The 21,063-nt window shown below is 46.5% G+C and overlaps 1 protein-coding gene across 1 annotated transcript in view; it reads left to right on the plus strand.

The window, feature by feature from the left end:
* LOC119401319 (fibrous sheath CABYR-binding protein) overlaps positions 1–21,063 on the plus strand; it is a 57,119-nt gene that overhangs the window by 21,087 nt on the left and 14,969 nt on the right. Inside the window, exons 8-14 of the mRNA XM_037668015.2 lie at positions 2,818–3,014; positions 4,264–4,839; positions 5,906–6,056; positions 7,542–7,765; positions 12,144–12,391; positions 12,881–13,157; positions 17,541–17,646. Coding sequence (XP_037523943.1) covers positions 2,818–3,014; positions 4,264–4,839; positions 5,906–6,056; positions 7,542–7,765; positions 12,144–12,391; positions 12,881–13,157; positions 17,541–17,646 — 1,779 coding nt within the window. The remainder of the gene's footprint in view (positions 1–2,817; positions 3,015–4,263; positions 4,840–5,905; positions 6,057–7,541; positions 7,766–12,143; positions 12,392–12,880; positions 13,158–17,540; positions 17,647–21,063) is intronic.

A 21,063-nucleotide genomic window follows, 5' to 3' on the forward strand; every position in this document is an offset into this window, starting at 1 on the left:
TGAACCTCTTCATTTGTATTTCTCTAATAATTTTCAAAGTAATAAATTTTCATGCTCGAAACACCAAAAAGACAAAAGTGCTCCTCGATTCAAAAATCTATAATAAAAAAACACCCATCTCAACTTTGTTCAAAGTACCCCGAAATGTTCTCAAAACACTGCAGAATGATATTATGAAAAAAAATGTTGCATAATTTTAATTAGAACAAATGCAGAAAATGTCATTGTTTCCAGAGCGTGGTGTCTACTGCATAAAGGACATCTCTAGTGACAAGAAAATACAGTAACACGTCAGTAACCTCGCTGGTAATGCAGAGAATTAGCTGAAATGCGTCCGAGCTCCCTGAACCGCCAACGGTAAATGGTGCAGATAAATAGATCGCCGTTGGTATACTGAAGGATGTACGCTCCATGGCCGAGCTGTCTAACACCGTGCTGTGCAGCGAGGGTTCGCCGGATCGAATCTACGCTTCAAAAAATACTTTTCGGAATTATTTTTCTTTGTGGCTTATATATATATATATATATATATAGGGGACATGACGGCGACAGCAACAGCAACGCCGACGGCATAATCCAGCCGAGAGTGTCCATATAATTGCTATCGCAATAAAACAGTGTTGTGGGTGACCAGGGAAAGAAAAGCTGGTTAAGACAGCTTGAGAGTCTCCTAACCAGTCTACACACACGTCAGCACAATTGTGGTTGCAACAAAAAATAAATCAAATTTACATACAGTCGACGTCCGATTTCCCGGACCCTCAAGGGACCGCGAAAACGTCCGGAAAATCGGGCAGTCCGGAAAAACGAATGCACGTGAAAACGCACATTTTTGGTAGGTATTTTTCGCTGACGGAGAGGGTCACAGCCGGAGTACAAGATTCCCATAGCAATTCAGCCAATGCATTGTTTAGGTGGCTCTGAAAAGAGCCGTTTATAAAAAAAAAATACGACGTGGCCGGCACTACCTCATAGGTCAGCACTTGGGCGCAAAGAAGTCGCTTATTTTCTTTTGCACGGTCCGCTTGCCCGCGATTATGTCTGCCTCAATTTCAGTCAACGTCATGCTGCCGCTGTACACCAATGACAGTGTCATCAGTGCTCGCGTCAACTCCGTGTCGTTGGCTGTGTAGGAGCTGGCTCTTCGTTCTCGGTGTCGGAGTCATCGGAATCCTCCGTAACTTGATGAATGATTTCGTCATCGGTCAACTCCGCACATAGCTTTGTTCAGGTCTTTGTCAGCGTCGGCGAAGCCCTCAAGGGTTATCTCGGCTGGAATCAACACGCCGCCAGCGCGCAGGTCGTCGAAGGCAACGTCCGCGGATGGCAGTTCGTCATCGTGAGCCTACGAGGTGGCTTTGTGCGCTTCGAAGGCGCGGACGAAGACGAAGGAGCAGTCGGTGCCATTGCTGTAAACGGCGAATCCGCTCGACGAAAAGCGCAGCACGAAACAGCTAGGAACTCGGTGGATGCTGAAGGTCGGGAAACGTGATCACTGAAGGTAGCGCGCAGCAGCAAACGATCAACCGCAGACACGACCGCAGAGCTGACACAGCTGACAAAACAACACGTGAACGAACACAGTGAGGTTTGGCTTGGCTAAGCTACGGCTGGCAACGGATTGACACGTGCGGTTTCGAGGTTACGGCAGCCACGGCGCGGTGCGGCGTTGCTGCTGATGCGAGTATGGTGGGGTGGTGGGTTCAAGGATATGAAAACGAAAACAACCAAAATGGCGGCGTCGGTGGTGACTTTGGGTCGGCGGTTAACAGTAAAAAGTCCGGGAAATCGGATGGCGAAGGCTATAAGCGTCCGGAATTTCGGACTTTTTAATACATTGACTCTACGGGGAACTTGACGGTGCCACAGATGAGTCCGGGAAATCAGGCATGTCCGGAATTTCGGGCGTCCGGGAAATCGGACGTCGACTGTATATACACTGCATTGTACACGACTCATGTACAGGAATGAGGCATGCTTGCACATGCCACATATAAGCCACTCTTACAACGTCGCCTACACTCATTACCTCAAGAACAAAATCAAGTTGTCGGACTCACCGTTGTGCGTTCAATGTAACGTCCTAGAAGACCTAAAACACGTTCTCTGCGAATGCAGGCTATACGCAACAGAAAGACGATCTCTGAAGGCGGCTTTGCACCTTCAACAGGACTCGTGTTTAGAACTGCGGCACATTCTGGGCCCATGGCAAAACAGCACCTGTGCGTTACGCGCAACAAAAGCGCTGCTGACTTTCTTGTGGGCCACAACCCTGACTGAAACTTTGTAAACAGTGTAGTCTATGTATGTATGTGTGGTTGTCAGTGTATATATCATAATCATCACCCTGGAGCACCTGGAGTAGCATGTCAGGCGAATAGCCAGGCAAACATCTCCAGCTTTTCATTAAAACATTTCTCTCTCTCTCCACTCTTACAACAAAAACATTTTTGATAAACTCCAAGATGATATATTAATTTCTCAACAAGATTTTGAAACAAAAAGTAAATGATTTTATGGTAACGATGTTATGTCAAGAGACACTCTTTGTAGTTCTTTATATGAAATTTGTACGATGTTAAAGAGCTGTTCTTTACTATAATTGCATTTAGTAATGTTGGTAGCATGAACCACAGCATGTGTAGCATAATTAGTGCAGCAATTTTTAATGTGCCATTCTTCCTATTTGCATTTGTCATATTTTGTTAAGTTGGCTTCTAGTTTTGCTAGTGTTTGTAGAGCATTATTTTTCTTCACTAAACCAGATTTATACTTGTGACTTAAGTTATAATTGTAGATGGAATTTTCATTCTGCAGGAACTAATGGACGTCGCCGGCCTCGTCTGCGAAAGAGGGACGGGGCCTCTCAAAGCAACCCCATGCAAGCGTTCCTGGTGCAGATGGCCGATGGTCAGACACTCATGATGCAGATACCCGCCGCAAGCATTCCGACAGGCATGGATTTGCACCAGGTGGCGCAGAACATCGCCACCAGCCTCAACGCAGCCGCAGCAGTAAGCGGCAAAGTTTAATAAATACTGGGCCCGTGCAAATATTCTACTGTTTCAGATATTCGAACAAATGTTACAGTTTTCGAATTCTCTTTGACACGCATTTAAAATTTCCGAAATTTCGAAGCATTCTAACTGAACTAATAGATGTATTTTCCTGCATGCAACCTGCCCAAAAAGGTCGTTTCACTATAGAAAGTGAGACAATATTTCAAAGCCTTGTGATGAAGTTAAATTTTGTGAAAGTGATGGAAAAAGCGGCTTTGTTGGGCCAGAATAGATATGTGATGTAGATTGAAAGTGTTTTTTGTAATTGCAAATGAGTTCTGCAGAATCCCACAATGTGGCAGAAGGGTTATGAAAGGGATAATTGACAACCACATGATTGCAGCCAAAGCCACAAGGAAATTCATATGGATTTCTCAGAAACGAAAGCTTCTAGGTGAAGAAAACTAGAAGCTTGAACTGGAAACAAAAGCTTCATCTAGAAGCTTTCATTTCTGAGAAATTCGTACGGATTTCCTTGTGGCTTCGGCTGCAATCAGAAGGTTCTGTTATTCCTTTCATAATTGTTTTTTTGTAGTTGCTTGACTTGAATGACAAGAGTGGTTATACAGTAAATCTCGTTAATTCGACACTCGTTAATTTGAAAATTCAGGCAATTCGGACGTGTTCTCTGGTCTTGGCTAGTGTACGCATTGTTTAATGGCATCAAACTCTCGTTAATTTGGTCATATTTGCCCGCAACACGGTTAATTCAGACGATCCTCGGAGCGCACTGAGCGCAAAGCACCACGAATATGAGACACAAAGGAACAAAAATGGCATTCGCTGACAGCCGAAACGGCCGCAAGCTTTCAACAAGGTGTGATCACTATCCACAATCGCAGTGTTGGTACATAATAAGGTACGGGTTCAGAGCACGTTTCGAATTAAGACACGGAAGTTTTGAGCTGCGTTGACATTGTGAACAAAGTCGCAAATGACAAAAATTGCAGCTTTTGCACTGCTCTTATGCAATATAATTACTAGATTTACATATTCCTCAAGAAAATGAAAGTTTATTGATGTGATACACATTTATTTATTGTTTGCTTGATACTTTCGATAATTTGGCATTCGCTTAATTCGGACAGTTTTTCCGGTTCCTTGAAATCCGAAATAACGAGCTTGTACTTGATAGGACAAATGGCATAATTCCAAATGGCTTCAAGGTCTCCGTTTATGGCAGCCAGTGTTGTGCGACTTGCAGCAACAAGCTATGTCGGGAGGCTGCTTGACGGCAGAAGGCGCGGCCGCATCGCCCGTCCTGGTGGCACTGCAAAGTGCCATCTCAGACGAGGCACAGCCGCCACCTCAACCACCGCCACAACCTCAACCGCCAGCACCACCAAAACGCAGACCAGGGCGGCCTCGAAAGAGGCCCCTGACACCGCCACCACCTCCACTTCTTCCGCAACCAGAAATAACAGGAGAGAGTTCGGTAACTGCCATCACAGGCTGTCCAACAGACGTTCCAACAGACCCTCCAACAGACCCTCCGACAGATGCTATGAAAGACTGTCTGGTGGATGGTGCAACAGGGGGTTTGACAGACGCTCCGATGGATGTGTCGGAAGAGAGTTTGGCCGGTGGATTGACTTTGGGTGTGACAAACATTTCCACGGAAGCCCTGCAGGAGACTCCTGCTGATGATGGCTCTAGGGACGGTGCGGCCACTCGTAGTGTGGCTGCAGTGGTTGCCCAGAGTCTCGAAGATGCTGTGGCGCAGGTGCTGGGGCCTGCTGCGGGACCACTTTCAGAAGGACTTGAACTTGCCTCTGTACAGGTTGGTGTGTTAGCAACTTGTTTGGCAATTGTTACTTAATTTGCTAAGAAGTCTTCAGCTCCCAGTTTGGTAGTGATGCTGATTGCTTCAGGTTATCACTTTGATTCAGGGACATGCTTGAAGCATTTAATCGCATATTGCACACAGTGTGACGATCAGCAAATGAAGGGGAGTAGTGGGAAGCTGTTTCATTCTTTGTTTTCTCATACTCTCAAGGCCCTTGTGGATGTTCTAGTAAGGAGTGGCGTGTAAACACCACTACTGTGTATATTCTTGGGCACCACTGTGAAAGAGGAAGGGGAGGGGTGACTAAATGCGCAGCTTGGTGTTTTATAACAGTGCCTAGATGGAAGCCTGGTACCCCTGCTAACGCAAGTGTCTCAAAAGCAGCTGTTTGTGCAAGTTCATTCTTTGATGAACAGTTTGGGGACCTCTCTTTAGCATCCCATATATGCAGCAAATTCATTATACTGCTAAGGTCCCTTGAACTTAATCTTGGTGGGCGTCAACTCATTTACAACCATTGAACACTGCTAGTACTAACGTATGGGGCAGAGACTTGTGGGATAACAAAGAAACTCAAGAAGTTAAGAACTGCGCAACATGCAATGGAATGGAAAATGATGGGCATAAAATTAAGGGACAGCAAGAGAAATAAGTGGATGAGAGAACAAATGCTGGTAGCCAACATTCTAGCTGATATTAAGGGGGAAAAAGTGGACCTGAGATATCTCAGAACAGCAGCACAAAGAATCACACGGTGGCGACAGGTAAAGACGGGACACAGCGCTGTGTCCCATCTTTGCCTGTCGCTGTCCATATGATTCTTTGCACTACTGTTCTGAGTTATGCAGTACCAACTAGCCCATCAGTCTGTCCTGAGCAATCTGTACGGATTTCCTTGTCGCTTTGTGCTATGATTGGGTGGTTGACAATTGCACCTTTCATCATGTCCATTGTGTGAATACACCTTTAAAGGGCTTTAACCTTCACTTTAACCATAAAAAGTAATAAGTAGAACATCTCACGTATGTGCTGCATTTGAAGTTTCCATCTCATTGTGCAGCCTGTCGAGGAGTCCATCCTCCCGAATGAGATTGACGACGCGACGGTGATTCCTTTACCTGAGAAGCTTGTCACTATCCACCCAAACACTGACGATGCCACAGTGGTTCCTGTGTCCGAGAAGCTTGTCACTCTGCTGCTTCCAAAGTTGGGTGAGTACACCATGGGGCCTGCTGATGGGAACTATGTTTGATGATTGTTCAACTAACTAGCTTGTCTAGCATGCACTTCGGTAACTTGCATTTTGTTTTCTCACTGCTATTGTGAATATTAAGGAATGTGTACTTAAGAACAGGGAACGCACAACCTCCACTCCTGAAAGTCCCAAGTACCGCGAAATTTTGGACCATCTAAAGAGCCTTGTTTCTGATAGCATAGACATTCTGATAGCCGTGGTGCAAAATGTCGGTTTCAGAATGAGTGCATGCATCATGAATAGCTTGCAAAAATATACGTTCTTGGTACTGCAATTGGCAGAAATACTAACATTACCCCTAACAAGCTCCTCAATATGTCTTCTAAACAAAGGCAGTGCTCTTGGTGTGCTGAAAACATCAGATGTCATGGTCTCAAATTTGTGTGTTATCTGCTGAGCCTGAGCTGCACGTGTTATTTGCTTAGCTAAATGCTATGCGAGGGATGTTAATTGAAAATATACATAACTGACAGCTCTATAAATTGGCTAAGAATGCGTTATGCACTATACTCTGTTACAACGTAAGAAAAGTGTCAGCTCCGTCCACAGGCATCTCTGTCCCTCCCACAGAGAGAATTTGCGTGAATTCTGCATGTAATAGGGCTTACTCTATTTCATGATGCCAAGCACTTCTAGAATATTTCAGATAGCTGACAGATAGTGGACAAAGTGGACGGTGTATTAGACCGCCTGAGGGAGCATGCCAATATAATTTGTAAATGTGATGGTGCACAATTTCTGGTGCACATCATGTGCTGCGTTTCGCACTAGTTAAGATTGTTGGCAGAAGCAGAGACCAAACAATGAGGGAACCGTTAGAAGCATCTCACATTAGAAGGAAAGGGTCCACCTGCGTCAGTGACACATCAGTTGTGCTGTATAGATCTCTGGTGCAATGCTTGAAACACAAAGAAAGGACAGAGAAGGGACAGAGGAGCGCCAGCTACCAACAGTTTATTGATGGTCAGAGCTGGAAAACGAAGTAAACCTCCAAGCATGTGCAGTGGCATGAACGCGTGACGTCAGACACGTCATCATGTGAGCTGTTCATTAAAAAAAGCATAATTCATTCATGCCACTGCGCATCCTTGGAAGTTTACTTTGTTTCCCAGCTTTGACCACCAATAAACTGTTGGTAGTTGGCGCTCCTCTATCCCTTCTCTGTCCTTTCTTCGTGTTTCAAGCATTGCGCCACAGATAACATGTTCAGCAAACATAGGCACCAACTCACCCGGGAACAAGAACTCTTCTTGTTTATTTCTTTTCAAGGCTCCCTCACACTCACAACTGAAACAGAAATTGCACCAGAGTGATGGGTAACTGGATTCATAGATTACACAGATTGGTGAATGAGCGAATGGTCGCATGCGCATAGCCTGTCAAATGAGAATCAGGAATAGAGTTGTCCAACAAGCTGATGCGATGAGTCATTTTCACGCAGGTGGATCTGCGGAGGAGCAGCAACAGTTGCAGTGCCCAGCGTGCGAGTTCCAGGCGGGCTACGTGCAGCAACTGCAGGAGCACCTGCTGGGTTCGCACGCAGACTCTGTGGTGCGTTGTCGCCGCTGCCCCCACGTCTGTTTGTCACGCGACACGCTCATTGTTCACTACCGAACGCAGCATCCCCGCTGCATCTGCCCCTACTGCGACCACATTGCCGAGCAGGTGAGCGTTATTACTCTCGTTTGTCTCTGTTCAAGAGGATCAGTAAAGAGAAGAAAAATATGTGCCTTATGGTACATTCTTCCATTCCCGAAATGCCACATTTATTAAGAGAGGAAACTTGATAAGCCGGAAGAAAAACACAAGAGGCCAGAGGGCCAATCCACCTCAATGTTCCCACATACTATAAATTATCATATTTGACAACATGTGATCGGTCCTTGTTATTTCTCAATTCATAAAGATGGACCACATCAGCATCTAAGGAAACATAAAAAATAATAATACAGTCGACGTCCGATTTCCCGGACGCCCGAAATTCCGGACATGCCTGATTTCCCGGACTCATCTGTGGCACCGTCAAGTTCCCCGTAGAGTCAATGTATTAAAAAGTCCGAAATTCCGGACGCTTATACAGTGAAACCTCGTTAATACGTACCTGCCGGGAACGCGGCATAACTACGCACTAAACGGTAGTACGCATTAAACACCAAGTACAAATTTGCATCTCCTAGCGTACGCCATCGCCGCCAGCAAATAAATAGAGTGCCACAGCAAATATTGCCTAAAGTACCCACCGCAAAGCCTTTTCTTTCTTTTTGCCAAAGTGGAGAAAAGATCCTGGCACATTCGCACGACCGCCCGATAGCGCGTAGTGGCGACGCCGAAGAGCATTTCGAAACTATTGCAGGGTCCGGGATACGCGGTCAACGCAGTGACGGACATAGCGACAGAACGGACAGTGTCTGCTTTCCGCGGTATATGTGCGTGCGCCTAACCGCGATATGCTACTAAACGAAAACTGACACAGTTCCAGTGAAACGCGATACGGCCGCGTGGAGCCGATCGTCTCCCGGCTAGTTGCGTGCAGCGCATCGCCTACTCGGCTCACGCCGTCACTACCGGGCCGCTTGCTGTGCCGCACGCGCGCATTTATCGTGGGAATGTTGTTCGTACCCACTTCGCTCCAGATCGTGCACAGATGCGGCGAGTAGCTTGTTCGGTTAACGCAGCGATGACGAGCTTCATGCAAGCGATGCGCACTCCGCGATGCTCTAGCGGTCCTGGCAGCGGACGGAGGCGCGTTGGGTGGTCGCCTAATGAAAGCGAGCAGTATGGTTACAACCGCGCTACGCTTGCTGTATTGTACACGTGCGTTTAGTGTGATAGCGTCAATGCAGCGAGGTTTCTCGGCGCCCGAGACCCGCAACGCTAACTACGCAACAGCGATCTGCTTTCGCTTCTACAAAGCGGTGCGCGCCTGATGACGGCGTAGTAGCGTAGTAGTAGGCTAGTTGGTACATGGCTGAAGTTCTTCGTCCCTGCCCGAGCATTTGTGCCATCAATTCAACTTCAGCCTTGAAGACGGCCGCGCACAACGAAGCGGCAGCGATCGGCGGCCCAGCGCGTTCAGGTTGTCGCCTAATAAAAGCGTGCAGTAGGCTTAAAAAGTAGCGCTGCGCCGCATGCGTGCCCGAGCAGATAGCTGAAGATGCTTATTGTGATAAGGTTGTCGGCGATAAGTCATGTCGGCGCGTTCGTCGGTGGCCGCCACCTCGCCTTCATTCTTTCCCGATGCTTATTACCCGCAAAGGCGTCGCCGCAATCGCGCGGAAGTCGGAATCGGGGATCGACTGATCTGCGCACTTCTCAAAAAGGCGGAAGACCTTTGGCGGCACATTCTGGCGTCGGGAAGTTGAGCGGCGCAGTATAAAATTTTATGGCACAAAAAGTTATCGCGATACGCAGGGTACGCACTAACCGGTAGGCATAGGGCGAACCACTACGGCTTAAGCGGTCAGCGAATGCATTGGGCTCTATGGGACTCGGTCGGGGATTCGTCGCAACTACGTTTTAACCGCTAGTACGTTTAAAGCGGGTACGTATTAACGAGGTTTGACTGTAGCCTTCGCCATCCGATTTCCTGGACTTTTTACTGTTAACCGCCGACCCAAAGTCACCACCGACGCCGCCATTTTGGTTGTTTTCGTTTTCATATCCTTGAACCCACCACCCCACCATACTCGCATCAGCAGCAACGCCGCACCGCGCCGTGGCTGCCGTAACCTCGAAACCGCACGTGTCAATCCGTTGCCAGCCGTAGCTTAGCCAAGCCAAACCTCACTGTGTTCGTTCACGTGTTGTTTTGTCAGCTGTGTCAGCTCTGCGGTCGTGTCTGCGGTTGATCGTTTGCTGCTGCGCGCTACCTTCAGTGATCACGTTTCCCGACCTTCAGCATCCACCGAGTTCCTAGCTGTTTCGTGCTGCGCTTTTCGTCGAGCGGATTCGCCGTTTACAGCAATGGCACCGACTGCTCCTTCGTCTTCGTCCGCGCCTTCGAAGCGCACAAAGCCACCTCGTAGGCTCACGATGACGAACTGCCATCCGCGGACGTTGCCTTCGACGACCTGCGCGCTGGCGGCGTGTTGATTCCAGCCGAGATAACCCTTGAGGGCTTCGCCGACGCTGACAAAGACCTGAACAAAGCTATGTGCGGAGTTGACCGATGACGAAATCATTCATCAAGTTACGGAGGATTCCGATGACTCCGACACCGAGAACGAAGAGCCAGCTCCTACACAGCCAACGACACGGAGTTGACGCGAGCACTGATGACACTGTCATTGGTGTACAGCGGCAGCATGACGTTGACTGAAATTGAGGCAGACATAATCGCGGGCAAGCGGACCGTGCAAAAGAAAATAAGCGACTTCTTTGCGCCCAAGTGCTGACCTATGAGGTAGTGCCGGCCACGTCGTATTTTTTTTTTATAAACGGCTCTTTTCAGAGCCACCTAAACAATGCATTGGCTGAATTGCTATGGGAATCTTGTACTCCGGCTGTGACCCTCTCCGTCAGCGAAAAATACCTACCAAAAATGTGCGTTTTCACGTGCATTCGTTTTTCCGGACTGCCCGATTTTCCGGACGTTTTCGCGGTCCCTTGAGGGTCCGGGAAATCGGACGTCGACTGTAATAATAATTTCTGGGGTTTTACGTGCCGAAACCACCATATGATTATGAGGCCCACCAAAGTGGAGGGCTGCAGAAATTTCTACCACTTGTGTTCTTTAACATAACTTAAATCTAAGCATGCGAGCCTCAAGTACTTCACCTCCATTGAAATGTGACCATCATGGCGGGGATCAAACCCGCAACTTTTGGGCCAGCAGCTGAGCACTGTAGCAACTGTACCACCGCAGCAGCTAAGAAACCGTAAACTCAACTTGGCAAGTTTTAAAGGGCTACTGACATGAAAACTTTGTTTTTTTTTTCGTCAAATGAAAGGCCAAGCCCTCAAGAGCCTAAAAAATGTACTCCTAAGCATGAATGCACCATGAAAAAGTAATTATAGTGTGCTTTTAAAAGCTAGTTTCGGTTCCTACTGTACTCTGACGTCACAACGCAGTATGTATGAAAAGGTTCGCTATCAGTAACTCGATGACGCTGAGGTTTCTAAATGATACCGGGAGTTTAGTTACATTATTTACAACTGGGGTTAGGGAGCTGAGGATCTTTCATCCTCCGTTGTTCGGTTGTGTCTCTCGTCTCTCATCGGCCGCCAAGTTCCCCCGCGCCGGCCACTCTCTCTTTCCTTCTTTCACGTTCTTGTCGGCCGCGCCGTCCGGTTCAGCAAGAGCAAGTCTGGTCCTGTCCATTGTCCTGTTTCCAGAACATGTACGCTGGAGACCCAACCTTTCCCGTAGGCAGGCAAGTGTCGGCCAGCGACCCCGCGTCAGCTGGGGCGAACGGGAATATCTTTAACAGTATGAGCTTCTAGTTACATGCTTGCATGAGATATCGAGACGTTTCCGCTGCCGCTCTGCACCGTGGCTCTGTTGGTGATGCACTAGTGGCCATCTTGGAAGTTTTGGTACCTGGCGTCATCACAACTAGCCAGACTGCTGGGTGAAATCACCAGAATTAGTACTGTTGCCTGACGTCAAGGTAGTGTCGACGTTGGTAGGTGCGCCGTGGGAAAATTGACTTTAATATCAAAATAAAATATCTTATCAGCATTTGCTGAGCTTCACACTTGCTCAGAGCCGTCTCTGTATACAGGAGATTTGTATGGCAGAGTAAACTCGCGTTCCAAAAAATTGTGTCAGTACTTAAGTACTCTCTCTGTGCTGCAATCACTAAAATAAAACTTCAAAAATTTAGGAATTTTTTACATCTCACTGGCTCACTGGTACTAGTACGTAGTTCTTGGCACAAAATTATAAGTTTGGTAGTTCAACCTCCATTTCCCAATTGGAATGACCTCTTGCTGCTAAATACATGAAGTAGTCTTGAATGAATGATTTGTTGTTTACTTTTGGCGTTGACGGAGGGTACGGTTCACTCTAAACAAAATGCTCTTTCGTTGTCGTCTTGTTCAGGCGTATGCCATCCGGCGCCACATGGCACGGCACACACAGCCGGGTGCTTGCACCTGCCCTGTGTGCAACAAGCGTTACAAGGACCCGTACATCCTCAAGATGCACCTCAAGATGGTGCACATGCCGGCCGAGGTGCTCTTCGAGTGCTCTCTGTGTGGCAAGAAGTTCAATCGCAAGGCCCACCTCAAGCGACACGCCCGCACCCACAACCCCAACAAGCCACTCAAGTGTCCCCGCTGTGATTACAGGTCAGTGGCCCACACCTAGGCCTGCACTGTTTGTTTTACTACTGTGTCCATAGCATCTGTAACAGCATTGCATGCATACTTAAGGGGGGACACCGGTCTTCTGGGCCAAATTATCACTAAAGAAATAGACTTTCTGAAACATTTTTTTCCTGATCTAGATGTCCAAGAGAATCTATTACTGCAATAATAATGCATTCTGATGAATACTTATTTTGTTATTGCACTCTGTAAAGTCAGCTTCAGTCAGGAAAAATTTTGCTCCTTAAGAGGCACATAAAATATTTTTTAATTTAAAAACTACACATTATACTAGAAAAATGAATGCATGTTTAGTAAATCAACACACAAATATACATAAACTCAGCAAGTTCCATCAAAATAAATCAAGAATCTAAAGAAAAAAGAAATTTTAAGTACCATGTCCAGGTAAGACATAAAATCAGCTGAACTGAATTATTGCAAGGGGGTGGTGCCTGTACTTTGCCGCAGGGGCTGTGAGCGGTCGGACATCACCAAGCACATGCTGATCCACGAGGAGCCGAAGCACGTGTGCAACATCTGCAACCGTTCGTTCCGGCACGCCAAGAACAAAGAGCTGCACCTCAAGCGACACAAGGGCCAGAAAGACTACAAGTGCGGCGTGTGCGACTTCTACGGCTACACGTTCACCGACATCCGCAAGCACATCGAGAGGCGTCATGCCGACCCGCACACCATCCTCTGCGATCGGTGCGGCCAGGCCTTTAAGAGCCAAGCCCTGCTCAAGGTGGGCCGCCTTAGAAATCCTGCACAATATTTTCGAGCAAAGCTGTTCTCGTGGTCTAACTGTTGTCACAAGCATAACCACAAAAACTTCCTTAGAAGTGTCTCTGTACTGCTCCTTACATGTTACAAACACATATGTGATGAAGTAATTAGGTACAACCAAATGAATCAAACAGACAATTAGGCCAGGGAAAGCTTAGAGTAGGTTAATTGTTGTCTTTAACTGTAATGTACTAATTGTGATGAAACTGAAATTAATTGAACTGGAAAAAAAAATCACCCTCTCTGTCGGTGGGATTTTTCCAACGGAAAGGGTGATTTTTCATCCACTTCAATTAATTTCACTTTATGTCACAATTAGTGCACTACAGTTGAAGACAACAATTAACGTCCTCTAAGCTTTCTCTGGCCTAATAGTCTGTTCGATTCATTTGGTTGTGTCTAACAAATAAACAAGCCCCTCCTATGTAATTAGGTGCAGCTTAGCACTCACTCATTCACACGTATACATCCACAACTAACCCAGCAGCAAGTTCTACTAAGGATATCTGATGCCTTTCAAAGCATATGTGTCTGAAGAAATGTTTTCGTAAGTATCCAAAAAGAACAGAAACACTGTGCTTGCTTGTTAGTAGATTGATACCTCTTAAAAATATTCTGCATAAAAGTTGCTGATTGGCTTAGATTTGAGCTTAGGCTTGGCTGCAGCCACCAGACACAGCAGAGAATGCAGAAACGTCAATGCAAAAAAGATTTGCTCATATTATTGAGACAGAAAGGGAAGCAGCAATGTGCTCAACGACAAAGATCAATCCAATGAAAGAGGTCACGAACATTCTGGGCATCGCTTGTAAAGTCTACTTTGATGTCTTCAGTTTACTTCACTTAGGTAGCAAACTGGGTTGGGTCTTGGTGGCATAGGACAAAATTCTGACCGATCTCGTAATGTGAGCATTGCAGAAGATCTTGACAGTGTAGCTTGTTCTTCTTTATTCAGCTTACATTTTGGGAAAGTTAATATTCTTGAACCTGGATATGTACATCGAATCCTAAAGGGATCACAAAAGAGTTCTACGTATATACAGGTAATTTGATATATAAAATATTTTATGCATCGAAAATAAACTGAAGAGGAGTTTACAGCTGTTTGATATACATAATAATTCGCTATATGTGGGTTCGATATATATGCAAGTTCAGCGATATTTTCTTTTCTTCCAGATTTTGGGGGTTGGCCTTGATTCAAATACTGTAGTTTCCGGTGTCGCACCTTTGTATGAGATGCACCCCCTACTTTTAATGGCTTTTGCCAAAAAAATAAAAAAATTATATATAAAACGCACCTAAGTCAACTCTCTCAACATGATAAAACACAGCCATGCACGGCGTTGAATATCTGTAAGCAGCAGTATAAAACTTGTAAATAATGCTGCTGAGGCACAGAAAACCAACATTTATTCCTCTGGATTCGATGCTACATCTTCCGATGCCCTGTCAAAAGTTCTTCCACCTCGGTTGGCAGCATCACGGGGTTGCTGTTGTCGGACTCTGAGTAACTCTTTTACGTGGCATTGTAAGCATCTTGGAGCACCTCGTTAGCATTGCCTTTATGGCATTATGAGGCTTGGCATGAACACATATGAGGCTTGGCTTATGAACACATAAACAACAATCGTGCCGCACGTTTGACACCTATATGCACGCATACAAAACGTAAGTGGCAACCAGAAGCCGGAAGCTGCGACTACTGCAAGACTGGAGTGACGTCTCATGCAGAAACTGATGATGATGATAATGAAGTGTTTTTTTTAACTGGCATTGCACGCGCTACAACGTTACAATGAAACGTTGTGGGGCCCTTTTTTATTTATTGCCTCAGTTCCATGGGCTTAATGATTCGTTTAAGAACAAACAATTCGAATAGTACAATAGTGCACGTGATGATGGTGGCTTTTAGTGTGGCCGTAATCTCCATGGTCGCCGCACTGCTTGAACAGCAAGTAGCTGACATCTAAGACCACACCTGCTTCATTTTTATAACAAGATTAAAGATCTTTTTACGAATGCTCTCGCGCTCAGTTTATCATACTCGCAAATGAAATATTGGCATATTGGTCTCATAGAATCGCATGATTTTTTGTGTATATAAGACGCACCAGCGAAAATATCAGGAAAAAAAGTGCGTCTTATACACTGGAAAATACGGTAAATGCGATATAAAGAATGTGAGGTTTACCTTTCTCTTGGCACATTTCCTCTCTCAACTGAGGTGTCACCAATAGCAGTCCCCAGCCTATTGCTTTTTTCGTTTTTCTTCAAGGAAAATTTTGCAGCGGGCTAGTTAGTCAAACGTTCTATGTAGTAATTGTAGAAAGCAAGAAAAGAACTTGACTAGGAGTGTGCGAATATTCGAAATTTCGAATATTTTTCTAATAGTGTTTGCTATTCGATTCAATTCGCACTGGAATTTTATTATTCGAACTATTCGAATTTCCCAAAGACAAATACAGTCAACATCCGATTGAAAGTGACCCATTCAGATTTTCAATATGTTTCACCTCATTACACTCCCGTATTGCGGCAAAGCTGCCTTTCAAGCTCCATTACGGTCGAATTTAGTCAATACACAGTCAACGTCCCATTGGATGTGGTCCCTAGACTTTCAATATGATTTACCTCATCACACCCCGGTATTGCGGCAAAGCTGCCTTTCAAGCTCCGTTACGGTCGAACTTAGCCAAGACACAACGTCCCATAGGAAGTGGTCCCTAGAGTTTCAACATGCTTCACCTCATTACACTCCCGTATTGCGGCAAAGCTGCCTTTCAAGCTCTGCTACAGTCACACATGTATTAACTGAAAAAATGCTGGTACATGGAGATGAAAAATGTGGCAGAGTTGGGGGCTTTATTAATGCTGTTTGGGACCTGAAATTTGGGCAGAAAGTCCGAAAAATCGTATGCCGAAGCTTTTTAGCATCCAAAATTTCAGATGTTCTTATATTTTATTTTTTATTTATTTAGCACTACTGTCACTCCCGTCAGGGATTTTTACAGGAGTGGGTTGAAAAGTGTCGACAAACATTATATAGTATTCACATAATTATACAGTTGCATAGATAGGATTACAAAAATATCATGGTACAAAATAATAACGCTAGTGGACCTACATTATTAATGAGTGCACATGTCTCAGTCACATGTGCACACGCTGAAAAAAAAAAATTAAAAAAGATAACACGAAAAAGAAAGAAAAAGGTAAGCACGCAACATACAAAATTGGTACCGGCTTCCACCTTTTTAGATCACAAATAATACACTGGAAAGGAGGACAATGATCAGTACAATCCTGATAGCATCGCTATCATGTAGCTGACAGAACGGTTTGCAGGCGCTACAAATATCGACATCTACGAGGCAGATTTGGAACTCCGGACTTGAGGGGAGCACACCCTTGTCCGCCACATCAGTTGGGCTTCCACAGAAGTTGAAAGAGGAGGAGAGGCTGAGGAAATGGCATCTTTGTCTATCACGTGTAAACTGTTGTCAGCAACACTTTGGTTGCACCAAATCATGTACATAAATACAATTCGGCCTCTACATTGCCTCATACTTTATAAGACAACTATGAAACACCGCCCCGCCAGTGCTTCATCAACCTAGCGAAAAGAAACACTTTCATGTTGCTATCTCATAAGAATATGCTTAGGAATCCTCTCCAACTTTTGTTCTGCAATTTCGCTTCGAAGTATTCGAGAAATATTCGAGAAATACATTTGGAGAAATATTCGAATTCGCTTCGCACCCGAAATTTTGCTATTCGCACAGCTCTAAACTTGACTGATCAGTTCTCACTCTAGTCTGCCCTTTAGTTGCTTTGTGCAGTTACGATTGTTTGTGCCCATTCCATATTGCACTTACGGTAACCATTAAAGGTTAGCATGTGACAAAGTAGCGGTGACAGGGTGAGCAAGGTGGGCTAGTGACTGTTGTTTCCCTGTTTGCTAAAATATTGGAGGCGCGCGTATGTGTGAACAAGCCTTTGCTTTGGTGTAATTCATTTTCAAGAAAAATCGGCCAATACCTGGCGTATCGCCCCGTCTGTGATGTCGGTGGCGGTAGCAAAAGCGAGGGGGCCTCAAAAGCAATGGGAGAAAGTGAGCAATATTAGTATATGCGAGTGTCGGCACCCTGCTGCAAGCATCCAAATAATATTTGGTTCACACGTCCATGAAAGCATTGCCCACAGATTGTGGACATTTCCTCATCGTGTTCAAAAAGTTCGTCAGTGACCCTATAAGATTTGTGGTGGCAAAATTCAATACATGATATAGTTTTATCATTGACTGGTTGTGCAAACTGTTGCTACTTTTTACTGGTTCCAGGAGCACCAGATGAGCGCCCAGTGCGAGGTGTACCTGATCGAACAAGAGTTGACGGAATACGAAGAGACGGCCCCAGAATGCTTGCTGACTACAGCTGATGAGTCAGGTGTGGTGGACGTTTTCCTGAGCGGCCGTTTGAGAAACCCTTGTGGAGTGAAATCTCAGTATAACAAATATCATGGGACCGGTGAAAATCATTCATTATTCAAAAACATTGTTGTCAGAGATACACAAATTCACATAAAATATAAAGGGTACATAGGTTTTGAAAAATTTTTTTGAATTCTTTATCAATAGAGGTGATATTTGCTGATGTATATTTGTGCACAGATTTCAAATGTGTAATTATTTTTCTAGAATAGTATGTAGTCTATAAAATACAGTTGAACTCCTTTATAAGAGACACGTGTGTACAGATTGTGGGATGCCGTGTCGATGGAAGGACGCATCCCAACATAAAATGTAACAACTGTTTACAGTCGAACCCGTTTATAACGAACTCGAAAGTGTCGCGAAAAGTGGTCGTTATATCAGTAGTTCGTTGTATATGGACTCGCCCTTAAAAACGTGCGCTTAGCGGCCAAGCCGTTTTTTTTTTTCCTTTGTGCACTTTTAATAAAGTGCTAACAACCCCTTCGGTGACGAGCTAAGCCTTTTCGCGTCGTGAAGTGACGCCGGCTGCGTGCTCACGAGTGAATTAACCGCCTTTGCAATGAGCTGACATCGTTTCACAGAAGCGCGGTACCGCGACGTGGAGCCGATCATCCCTGGCTAGTTGCGTGCAGAGCGTCGCCTACTCGGGTCGCGGAGTCTCTGCCGGGCCGCTTGTTGTATGCCGAATGTGCGCGTTTGTACGTTCTTCGTGCTTGCTTCACTCAGGACCGTGCACGGGTGCGGCGACTAGCCTCTTCGTTCAACGCAGCGAAAACAAGCATTTTCCAAGCAACGCGCACTCTACTTCTCCGCGATGCTCTCGCGGCCCTGCACGACGATGCACGGCGCACTTCAGTTGTCACCTAGTCAAACACGCAGTATACGCTTGCTGTCAGTGCATCGACGGTTCTCGGTGCCCGCGCCGCTCAACAGCGAGCTACTTTCGTTTCTACAAAGCGACGCGCACTTTAAAGCGGTCTCGCACGACGCGGCGGTAAGCATGGCGCGCCCGTACCGCCGTCAATCCGCAGTGTCCACACGCGCAGCTGAGCAGATATCTATAGATGACTGTGATAAGGTTGTCGGCTATAAGGCATAATGCAGTGGTTCCACTCCTGCGCCAACTGCGCCAAAGTGCGCCAAATTGTATTTACTGCGCCATCCTGATAATATCGACGAATTTTGCGCCAAACTGCGCCAAAGTCTCGGGTTTGGGGGCGTCTTATCACCGGCAATCGCACCGCCGGCGCGTCAGAACATGTGCAGGTCGATCTTGGGGCTGCCAATAAAGTCGCAATCATGGACCAATAATTATTCCGCTGAATAAATAGCGCTCGCGCGTGCGTTCCGAGTAAGCCACGATGCCATGCACGGTGCCGATGCAGCTTCTGTTCTGCAAGTCGGCTCGACAGCAAAACGCGCTCTCCGCAGAGGCTCGTGACGTCTAGGCCTATCGGTAGCGAGAAAGTGCGACGGCGATTCATCGGCGGACGTCGTCTGTTCCAGAAACGCTGCTGATAGCTCGTTTCAAGCGTCGCACGGCACGTAAGGAAAGCAATGTTCAGTAATAACCACATGAGTGCCGCTAAAATGTCTGTCACTTCTGTTTCCGGACATCGCGGAATGAAATCTGGGATCGCTCGCAGTAGATATATGGGACAATATCGAATTTTCCTTGCTTCGCGTTTATGGAAAGAGCACACGAACGATGGAAACGCGTTGACACTTTTCCTCAGATATACTTTATCCATGGATCTTCATCCAGAACCGCTTTTTCGTAATTCCTTCCGCCAGCACGTCCGAGTTTGTAATCACTCTGCGGTAAATACCCCCTAAAAGGCCCTGCCCTTTCGAGCTCACGTGCTATAGGGTTCCAATTCGAATTTTTTGCTTGCTTTTTAAAAAATGTCATCTCATTAGTAAAATCACATCCCCTGGTCGGAGCAGCCGCAAATGCGCAGCTGTCAGTAGCGGGCCCGTCGCTGACGGCCCGCAGTGAAGCGGTTACGCCATGTTACACGTCCGCCCCTCGCTTTCGGGGGTCAATAGCTAACGGTTAAAAAAATGCCCCCACCTCCCCGAAGGGAATCGTGAGGAAATGCGAATGCATTTTTTGCGCCGAGAGTACATGGCGTAGTAATTTTAATGGCGTAAAGCTGGACACATCGACGCGCTCAAGTGTCTCCCTTTAGGGCGCCTCTTTCAACGAAAGCTATACGTGCGTTCGTAATCACCTCAGGAATGTTGCCACCGCCTTCAATGCAGCACAAACGCGTTTAGAACGCGCTGTTTTCAGGCTGTGCCAAGGCAGCACAAACGCTACAAACGCGTTTCAAACGCACTGCATTGAGGCGGTGGCGCAGGGAGGAGAGAGAGCGAACGGCGAGAGAAGGAGCGGCGAAGCACTGCACCTACCCTCTCCTACACTCTCTCGCACCACATGCTCCGGTTGCTAGGGGCGAGGATAAGCGCGCGCGCCCGCATCTGTTGCTATGGGAGAGCAACAGATGCATTCGCATTTAAAAAACTAAGTTTCGCTTAAGAGCGAAGCAACAGATGCATTCGCATTTAAAAAACTAAGTTTCGCTTAAGAGCGAAGCAACGAATGCGATACCAAAAAAATGTATTGTGAAACGAAGTAAGACTAGCAGCTAACTCTTTTGGATCCGATCTCGCGTAACTCAACAAAACGCTGGTTTAAGGGAATATGGACCCTCCAAGAACCGAAGCGTTTTCTTGCTCTGAGTTCTCTAAACGCGAAGTAAGCGTTGAGAGCACAGCAAGTTTACGAGCCGTCTCCTGCTGCCTCGAGATAGCGCGCGCGCAAGCGACTGCGCCCTTCGAACGATGCCCCCCCCCCCTTCCGCTCCCCTGGCGTCCCTTCATGCTCCTTACGAAAGACGGGCGGGGCGTTTCCTCTCTGTTTGATGAGCAATCGACGGCAGGCCCGCACGCGGGAAGATGTTATCTCATGCGCTGTCCGTGCGGCGGAGACAGACGGCCGGCTAGTTTAATCTCCGCTTCAGCCGCGTTCGTCGCCAGCGCTCGCGAGCTTTTACCCGCGGCTAGAATGCGCGTGGTGATGTTATTAATTTGGACTTTATACGGAAAGTTACGGCAACGGCGACGGCAAAAATCCGCCGAGAGTGTCCATATAATTGCTATCGCAAGGGTCAATGTACGGGTCAGATTTTGCGCCCCCCCCCCCCTCTTAGGTGATTAGGGGGGGCAGGGCGGCCGCCCCCCCTGCCCCCCCCCCCCTGTGCGCACGCCTATGCTCCTGAGATGATTTTTTCCATGAGATTTGCAATGAATCAAAATATTTCTAGCCTTCATAAGAGCCCCATAATAATACTCAGGTGCTTGAATG

This window comes from Rhipicephalus sanguineus, chromosome 8 (assembly GCF_013339695.2).
Source record: "Rhipicephalus sanguineus isolate Rsan-2018 chromosome 8, BIME_Rsan_1.4, whole genome shotgun sequence".
NCBI classification, from domain to species: domain Eukaryota; kingdom Metazoa; phylum Arthropoda; class Arachnida; order Ixodida; family Ixodidae; genus Rhipicephalus; species Rhipicephalus sanguineus.